The 10,033-nt window shown below is 47.1% G+C and overlaps 1 protein-coding gene across 1 annotated transcript in view; it reads right to left on the bottom strand.

The window, feature by feature from the left end:
• The window catches only part of TOX2 (TOX high mobility group box family member 2), a gene marked incomplete at its 5' end in the record, with an annotated part of 93,952 nt that extends 90,014 nt beyond the window's left edge, over window positions 1-3,938 (bottom strand). Inside the window, one exon of the mRNA XM_009073892.1 lies at window positions 3,873-3,938. Coding sequence (XP_009072140.1) covers window positions 3,873-3,938 — 66 coding nt within the window. The remainder of the gene's footprint in view (window positions 1-3,872) is intronic.
• Window positions 3,939-10,033: the final 6,095 nt, after the last annotated feature.

Raw genomic sequence — 10,033 nt, forward strand, 5'->3', positions numbered from 1 at the left:
GTTCATAATGCACTCATGGGCTCTTCCTGCAAGTGTAAGAGTCTTGATGCCAAATAAAACCAACCTCATTCCTGTCCAGCTACATGTGGAATTCCCCACTTTGCCTTTCGTGGGGTTACTCTCCTTATCACAAAGACCTTAATAAATGCCTTTTCCTACTGATTCTGTGAGGGCTTTTATTTCTTTTACCAGCACCACTGTATTGTTCATATGGTTGGGAATCTCTCCATTCCTTAGGATTTTTTTGCATTGCTTAATTCTTTGTCTTTGTTTGGGGAGGAGGGTGGGAAAGAAAGAAAGCAAATTGCCAGGGGTGAGGAATGATGCTCTGCTGACTCCATGAGACACAAGAGATACCTCACTCATCTCAGGGGTCAGATGTCTGCGACGGTTTGATCAGATGTCAAGATGCATTTATACTCAGGCCTCTGTTGGGTGTTGAATTACATTTCACATTTGACTCACTTCTGGGGTCAAATGTCCCTCCTATTTGATGGAACAAGAGGAATTATTTTCCCCAAGCAGGCTGTGCCAGTGTGAGCCTGGATCTGTCAGTGCTCTCATTATAGTTTAGGCTCCTTTATTTCTGTGTTTCGTCCTCTGCTGAGACCAACCCTTTTGGGATGACAACAACCACAGCCATGGCACAAAAGCCATTCCACAGAGGAAGGTGAGGGGAAGGAGCAGGTCATCTGGCTTTCACATGCTGTGGATGTGTTTTGTTTGGGTTTTATAAGGGGTTTGAGGTGGTTTTCTTTCCTTCTTCCCCAAAAGTTAGCAGCTGTGCAGGGCCGGGAATAATGAAGGAGAGGCAAACAGATCCTGATCCTGGCTTTATCACACTCTTGCCACGAGAAACTCGTTGGTTTGGGTTGGAAAGGACCTTAAACCTCATCAAATTCCAGTCCCCTGCCACGGACAGGGACACCTTCCACTAGCCCAGGTTGCTCCAAGCCCCATCCAACCTGATCTTGAACATTTTCAGGGATGGAGCAGCCACAGCTTCTCTGGACAACCTGTGCCAGTGCCTCAGCACCCTCAGAGGAAGAATTTTTTCCCAATATCCCATCTAACCCTACCCTCTGGCAGTGTGAAGCCATTCCCCCTTGTCCTGTCACCCCACACCCTCTGGCAATCTTGCAGCCTCTTTATGTACTAGAAGGTGCTCTAAGGTCTCCCTGGAGCGTTGTCTTCCCCAGGCTGAACAGAACCTCTTTAGGATCACAAACCAGACAAGGGGCTGAGACAAGGCTGCTGTCAGGGGGGAACAAAAACCCCATCCCACCAGGCCTATCAATTACAGTGTCATGGTTCCAGTAACGAGTCTGTATGAATTGCCTTTGCTCCCACAGATCCCAAGGGCTGAGCAATGTCCCACACATGCTGCACAGGTGTCTCAGGGCTGATGGTTAGCAGCCTCTGAAGGCAGATTGTGAAACCTTGTTCCTGCTGTTTAATGTACTTTTTCAGGTTACAACAGGTTTAGCAAACAATAAAATCCCACCTGGAACTCCCATTTCCATAACAAAGTTGTGCTATTGGTACTGAAGGGATGGCTGGGGCTACAAAGTGCTCTCCGGTAAACAAGTGCTCATGTGCAGGTAAATAAAGGGAGACTATGAACTAATGAGGGTGAGGAGAAAGGCTGCTCCCATCCTCCTCAGCCAAAGCTCATGCTAGGTGTGAGCACCACTAACTCCTTGCAGAACATAAACTGGAATCCTCACTCTCCCTCCCTGTTCCCCTCCTGCCACCCTGGCTGAGTTTATGGGGAGTCAGTGCAGCATCCCAACAGAGCCCCAGGTCCTTGCACCCCTTGGTTCCACTCCCAACTCCTCTCTGACTGTCCCATGCATGCCAAAATGGGGAGGGGAACTGGATATACAAGACAAGACAAACTTGCCCATTCGTTTCCCTTGTCACTCCCTATAGTGCTCTTGCTGATAGAGAAAGCAGCAGCACAGCCTCCATGCACAAAATCATCCCTGTAAGGGGGGGCTACAGCCCCAACTCTGCCAAGAGCAAGATACTTCCTCCCTTTTCATCCTTAACTGCTGCTCTAAAATAGGAAATAAAGGTCACCAAGTAAACAGAGAACAAATATAGAGAACAAATAAAGAGTAAACTCCCATTTCCCAGGTTACAGGCATCTAAGCTGGTTGGTTTATCCTTCTCTCAGGATCAAATTGAGTACATGAATCCTCCCCCACATGATAACATCTGTTTTGCTTTGGAAGCCAGCTCTCCTCAATTCTGGTGCAGCAAGCCATTCCCAACCCTGCAGCATCACTTCAGATTTCCCTCCCATGCCCACCCCTGGGGGAAGTGGGATGCAATAGGGGCTGAGAAAGAAACACAAATAGTTCATGCTGACCATGGTTCAGCCCCAGTCCAGTTTGATTCCACAGGCACATCATGGCCAGGGACTGTAGCTGCTCACTGTCAGCCCTTCCCGATGAATCTGTGAAATAGCTGTCTCTTGGGAGTTTTTAAAGGCAGTGTCTGGGACAACTGTCCTGTTAGCATCCACCACTTACTTGCAGGCTCTGCACTGCTTTTGGGGGATGAGGCTTACCCCTAGAAGGCCAACTTGGGATCAGCCTGTTCCTTTCTGTATTTACTCAACCTCCAGCAGTTCTTGACTCTAATGATCCACCACACGCTCTTGTTGATTGACTACATATTTGTTTCTGCTGAATCACTCAATAGCACAAAGTTTGCTGTTCCTTCCCCACCCTGGAAATCCTTCTCATGCAAGAACAACCTCTCTCCCTGCCAAAGTGGCTTTGAGTGCCACCTTCCAAAGCCAGAGCAGGAACAACTCTCCCAAGCAATGAGCCAACTCACTGCTATGCTCTAAGAAGGCAAACTACAGGTTCTCATCCTGTTTTCAGTGTAATATGCATAAAGTTTAATCCCTGCTGGTATCAGATGCACCGTGGATGACTCACTAGCCTTGTAATCCATAGTGATGCTGCAGTAAGCATCAACCCCCAGGAGCACACTGTGGTCCACAGTGCTGTGTCTGTGGTCAACAGCCCAACACAGCCCAAAAATGGGATGCTGAAATGCACTTGCAATGAACTCACAAGGCTGGTTGTGATGAGATCCTTCATGCCACATCAGGCACCTTGAAGATGCACTGAGTCCCCAGCACACTCTAGCCATGCCAGGCCACCACAGAGGGATGCACATGGGACCATCTCCTGGTCAGGGGGACAGGTAAGCACAAGCTGAAATCCTCCCTCCCCAGCAGGACCTAAGCATGGGCTTAACTTTGTAGCATCACAGAATGGTTTGGGTTGGAAGGGACCTTAAAGATCATCTCGTTGCAACCCATATATGTGTTTAGGGCCCCACTGAATGGCCATGTCTGTTCCATGTGTACCCAAGCCCAGAGAAGGCTCAGGCACCTGCAAGACATGAGCTCTTCTATTGAGGTCCTCCACATGTGGATTTATAGCTCTAAACCAGGAAACCTCTGATTCCTTTCTCCCCTAACTGTTAACCTATTTAGCTACAGGAAACACACTACATAAGGGAAGGACACACCTGAACTACAATACTTGGAAACCTTACCACATCCAGAAACACCAACTGCATCTCCATTTTGAGTGAAGGATGCTGAGGCAAAGCTTCTCAGGCTCTCTAATTGGCAGAGCTGTGGCTAAACCAGGCTCCAGCAACATCCAGCAGCACCAGCACATCCTAATCCCTGTACTGAATGCCCCTTGGCAGCAGCTGGGCTGACAGCTCTGACCTCCTCTGTGGACAATCCTGGTGTTCCAGGAGGGCAGATTCACAAAAAGCTCCTAGAATTTGTGCTTGGGCATAGTGTAAGTCCCCTGGAAATCACACCCACAAACACTCACCTGGTTGGCTGATAGAAACTCCTGGGCGTTGTCATTCATTCCCATGTACATGTTCTCCCCATCAAACTAGAAAGGCAAAAGAAAGTAAGTTAGTGAAATGCCATCTGCAAACCATGCTCATGTGCATCCCCCAAACTTTCCTGGCTCTTCATATCAAGAGCCAAAATTCCCAGAGGAAAATCCTGAGCTGCTCTTTTAAAACTTTTGAGCATGTAAGAGCACACCTACGCCCCAGTTATTGCAGTGGCACATGGTGATAGAGCACAGTTGTGGTATTTTTTCAGTGAAATAGGGAATGAATCACTCCAATTTAAAGTCAAACATATACAAACCCACAGACATATCCCACAGCAAAGATCACCCAAAAGAAGCTCTTGCTAAAGTTCCTACTAGACCAACAATCAGCTATAAAAAGGCAATTTATATCAATGGAAATTTCCAAGACAGGCAGGTCCCATTCAATCCCCTTCTAGACCTCTATGTACAAGGTCTAGAATGCCCCTTAATGCCAAACCAAACTCCTGCAGCAATGCAGAATCACTCTGGAGCATACAGGAGGGAGTCTCTATGCAAAGTCTGATTCCACATGCTGCTGTTTGCACCCTCTGGCTGGTAGAACATATTCCCCCCATCTCCTCTTCCCCTGCCAGCTCTGCCAGGACTCTGCCTCCACAGCTGAGTAAGAGGCCAAGCAGCCTGAGCACAGCACATCCACCACAGCTCCAGCAAACACCCTGCTCCCAGCTGCTAATCCACTTATTAGGCTACAAAACCCCCACAGAGAACTACAACTCTTCTCATTAATTTGCTACAATGGGAGCTTTTCACTTGTTCTGATTCCAAATGAAGGCAAAGAGCCCTCCAGGACTGTCTGTGTGTCGAAGTATGACTGGGGCAGGCCTCAAGGCTAAGTTCACAAATTAATTATGGCAATAAATTGGGTTATGCCATAAAACACTCCCAAGATGAGGATGGAGGCACCAGCTGGGAGTGACACCGTACACTTAACAAGGGGAAAAGCCAACCCTCTTGTCCTTACAAGCAGGATGATGAATTGAAGATCACTCACCCCTTGCATGTCCTTTCTCTGATACAAAGCTGATACAGCTATGCCTTAACAGAAATTGGCCAAATTACAAGCAATAAAAGTAAAATCTAAATAAAAGCAGGTGAAGATTTTCAGCCTACACAATTAACTACACTTCCATTTCTCAGAGTGCTCCAGGATTAGCTATTAAAGTCAGCAGACTTAGTAAAGCCAAGTGGGGGTAACACAGCTCTGCTTGGCCTCAGACACCCTCTAATTGCCAAACTATCCTCTGGGATAGCAGAGCAAACCAATTAAAAGCAGCAAAAGTGGAGCAGGTATTGTGACACTCATTAACTAATACCAGTAGCAGCTGCAGCAGGGTGGAAGGAGATCCCTGCACACACACTGGGTTCTGTGAAATCCAGGAGTGAGGCAGGAGCTGTGGGATGCAGGGAGCATTGGCAGCACTACAGGCTCACTGGGACAAGCAATGTTCCCAGAAGGCAGCCAGGTGCTATCCTCTTTAAACTGAACTTCCCTCCACCTGTTAAATGATCCCTGGCACAGTCAGCTCCTGCTAGTGTGGTTCCAGCTGGAGCTGTTGTGCTTCCAGGCACAGAGGCTCAACCAGCTCTGCAGCCTAAATACCTTCTGCCAACTCAACCGACCTCAGCAGAGAGGGCTGAGTTGGCAGTAGAGGTAGCACAGGTTGGTGGAGAGAGAATCACAGAATCATTTAGGTTGGAAACCACCTCTAAGATCATTGAGTCCAACTGTTCCCTCAGCATTGCCAAGGCCACCACTAACCATGTCCCCAGGTACCACATCTACACACCTGTTAATCCCTCCAGGATTGGTGACTCCACCACTGCCCTGGGCAGCCTGTGCCACTGCCTGACTGCCCTTTCAGTGAGGAACTTTTCCCTAATATCCAATCCAAACCTCCCCTGCTGCAACCTGAGGCTGTTTGCTCTCATCCTGTCTCTTGTTACCTGGGAGAAGAGACCAACCCCCACCTGGCTCCAACCTTTTGGGTTGTAAAACAAAAGTCACCTGGAAAACTACATCCAGGAAACAAAATATCCTTCACTGGGGATGTCCAGGGCAGGACAAACACTCTGTTTTCTCCATATCCTTCTCTTTGTCACAATGTGATTTTTTTTTTTGGGAGGGCTTTCTACTATTCCTCTACCTCTTCTCCACACTTCTCTCTGCCCCTGACACCTTCATAACAACTGTAATGAATCCTGCCTTCAAAATGACTGTTCTTCTGATTGCCAGGCTGAGCAGTGAGCCTGAAAATCAAGCCTCAAAATGCAATGGAAACTTTGGAACTTCCCCAGTGCTGATTGGATTTTTTCCCCTCTCCTCCAGGCTATGAGGGTGCAAACAAATTTATTAGAAATTCTCCCATCAGGATATTTTTTCAATTAGATGTTTGCCACTTATACAGCAGCCAGGTAGAGCAGATAAGTGATGTGTTCTCCCTCTTCTCATTATTGTTTCGCTATAGAATGCACTTCAAAACAATCAGCCCCATCATTCTGGGGAGAGTTATAGTAGAAACAATTATTTTAATATTTCCCTTTGGTTATAAATTCTTTCTCCCTTTTCCCTTTGGTCTAACTACTGCTCCAGACCTGGGTGCAGCCATTCATCATCCTCTGTGCCCCCAAAATTGACCTAACCAGCACTGATGTGCCCATGCAGGGTGGCAGCTATCTTTTCAAGTCCTCATTTGAAAGGAACATACTCTTGTGCAGCTGTCTTAATCATCCTTTTGCTCTGTTGTAATTACTTAATTTTATTATTCCTTGGCTAATAGAAGCCTATTAAACAAATCAGTGGCTGATTTGCACTCTCTCCTGCATAAAATGAGCAAAGGGAAGGGAAGGGAAGGGAAGGGAAGGGAAGGGAAGGGAAAAGGGAAAAGGGAAAAGGGAAAAGGGAAAAGGGAAAAGGGAAAAGGGAAAAGGGAAAAGGGAAAAGGGAAAAGGGAAAAGGGAAAAGGGAAAAGGGAAAAGGGAAAAGGGAAAAGGGAAAAGGGAAAAGGGAAAAGGGGGAAAAGGGAAAAGGAAAGGAAAGGAAGGGAAGAGGGAAGGAAGGGAAGGAGAAGAAGGAGAAAGGAATGGAAGAGGGAAGGGAAGGAGAAGGGGGAAAGAAGGGATGAGGGAAGGAAGAAGGAAGGGAAGGAGAAGGAGAAGGAGGAAAGGAAGGGAAGAGGGAAGGAAGGGAAGGAGAAGAAGGAGAAAGGAATGGAAGAGGGAAGGGAAGGAGAAGGGGGAAAGAAGGGATGAGGGAAGGAAGAAGGAAGGGAAGGAGAAGGAGAAGGAGAAGGAGAAAGGAATGGAAGAGGGAAGGGAAGAAGAAGGGGAAAAGAAGGGATGAAGGAAGGAAGAAGGAAGAGAAGAAGGGGAAAAGAAGGGATGAAGGAAGGAAGAAGGAAGAGAAGGAGAAGGAGAAAGAAATGGAAGAGGAAAGGAAGGGGAAGGAAAAGAAAAGGGGAAGGGATCCTCAGAGGAAAGTGCCCCAGTTCCTAGCAACAAAGTCAAATGAACACTACCAAACTGCCTTTGTCTTCAGGTGATGAACTCCAACCCAAAGGAAGGGGAGCACAGGTGAGACCCCAATCTCATGCCACAGGAGGTGACTTTCCCTGGCACCAATGGATAAGCACATGGATGCTGCCAACCCCATTCAGAGATGTCCCAAGGACAACAGGATGACAGACACTGAGCCATGTCTCCACAACTGCACCTCTCCATAGGGCATGCTACTATGTAGTTTGTGTCCAAGCCAAAGATAAAAGGGCAGTTTTACTCTGTGAGAAAACACCCTCTGAAATTTAGTTTTTCATGCAGAAATTACTGTAAAATATGATTTTTTTTCCTACAACTCTTCCAGGGGAGGTGTAGCTGGCACAGCGGCTCCAGAGGCAGAGCTCAGCCCATACAGAGAGTTCAATTCAAATGACATTCTGCAAAGCACTTTTGAAATACTTATTGCTTTCCTAGACTCACTTTGGTTTGTTATTTTTCCACTATGGTGTTATTTGCAAAACTGTAGATGTGCCCAAAGGTCATAAGGGTCCCATGTTAGTATGAAGAAAATGAGTAAGAAAAATAACTGCAGGCAGCAAGCTGGGCCAGACCCCAAAGCGAAGCAGCTGTGGGATCTCCAGCTCTGTGCAAACATGGAGAACAAATGTTTGCTAACGGGGAAGGACCCAGTGGAAAGAAACACAACCTCCTGCCAAGATTCTGAGAAGGTGTTACTTTTTCATGGATGGCACTGCCAGCTTGTACCATTTTATTACGAATCTCATCACATCCTTTTATTTCCTGAGAGCCAGAGATGAAAACTTCAACTCTGGAAGAAATCAGAGAATCACAGAGTGGTTTGGCTTGGGAAGGACTTAAAAGATCATCTAGTTCCACCCCCTGCCATGGGTAGAGACACCTCCCACTGGACCAGAGTATGTTGGCAGAACTCATACCAGGAACAGCTTCTATGATACCTGCAAGATCTCAAAAATCTTCCAAACTCCTTATATCATTTTAATTTTTATGTGGTGGGTTTGGGGTTTTAGGGGTTAGTTTTTTTCAAGGGGTCTTACCTCAATTTTGACACTCATTGTTGGTAATGCTAGACCAGAGCACCTTAACTGCAAGTCCACTGAGGATCTGGAGCTTGAAAAAGTAACTAAAAGTCATCATCATCAAGGAGCTACTAAATCACCAGTTAAGATTCCAATGATTTCTACCACTCAGAGCTATAAACACTTGCTTTTCTGTTCTATCTGCTTATGCCAGGACACAGATGGGCAGCAGATCCCAACCTCATTTCCCAAGTGGGTGCACTGGGGATAACACCTTTCATGGAGATGCTTGGGACATTGCTGGTTTCAGTGTCCAGCAAGCTACACCTCAGCCATCACTAGCAGCAAGACATGGAGTGACCCATGATAATGCATGTAACAAATGCCTTTAGGCTTTTAGTGAACAAAAGTTGGGCTACAACAAAACTTGTATAACACAGTTAATGCCATATTTAATACCAATACTGTGGCTCCTAACAATAATAGCAGCAGCAGCCCACGTGTTGCTGGGTTCATTCAGCTGCTTCTGATGGCACCATGCCCGCCGTGGGGAAACAGAATTCTTCTTTAGAAAGTGTTACGGAAGTAGTTTTACTCACAATTCATTTTTATCAGCACTATTTGAGTGGCATAACCACATTATGCTCTCGATGCATTTTGGCCATGGTACTTCCAGCTCTGCATCCTCAGGTTGCTGTTCCTGCACACCAGGCTCAGCCCTATGGGTACACTGGGCACCCAACTCCAAACCCAATGATCCCAGCACTGGCAAGGAGCACAGAATTTCCAGATTTGGAAGGGACCCACAAGGATCATGGAGTCCAACTCTTGGCCCTGCACAGGACATCCTAGAGAATCACACCATGTGCCTTGTCCAAACACTCCTTGAGCTCTGTCAGGCTTGGGGCCATGACCACTGTCCCGGGGAGCTGTTCCAGTGCCCAAACACCCTCTGGGGGAAGAACCTTTGCCTAATATCCAACCTAAATCTCCCCTGACACAACTTCAGGCCATTCCCCCAGGTCCTGTCACTGGTCACAGGGAGCAGAGATCACTGCCTGTCCCTTCACTTCCTCTCACAAGGAGGTTGTGCACAGCAATGAGGTCTCCCCTCAGTCTCCTCTTCTCCAGATTGAACAGACCAAGTGCCCATAGCCACTCCTTGTATAGCAGAGGATCCTGTTTGCCAGGGCACATCTCTACCTCATCCCTGGGATGTGAAATATTCAGTTCAGCCCTGCTGCTGCTGGAGCTGCTGCCTGCAGAGCTGCTGCTGTGATTTCCTATAGGAGTAATTTAGCATCACACCTCTTTGGGGAATACATGGCTGAGGTTAGCTTAATCTCTTTAACTGCAGTTTCCCCATTAAGGTCTTTACACAACCTCTGGCCTGAAGTGATCCACTTAGCATTATTTATTTGTCTGCTGAAATGCTTGGATAGCCCCTCAGTTGATCCTGTCACAGAGGGTCAGAAGTTCAGCGCTAGATTTACAGCTCTCCCCAGAACCTCCCTGCAAGGGAAGCTCAGCAGC

Source organism: Acanthisitta chloris, unplaced genomic scaffold (genome assembly GCF_000695815.1).
Source record: "Acanthisitta chloris isolate BGI_N310 unplaced genomic scaffold, ASM69581v1 scaffold5844, whole genome shotgun sequence".
NCBI classification, from domain to species: domain Eukaryota; kingdom Metazoa; phylum Chordata; class Aves; order Passeriformes; family Acanthisittidae; genus Acanthisitta; species Acanthisitta chloris.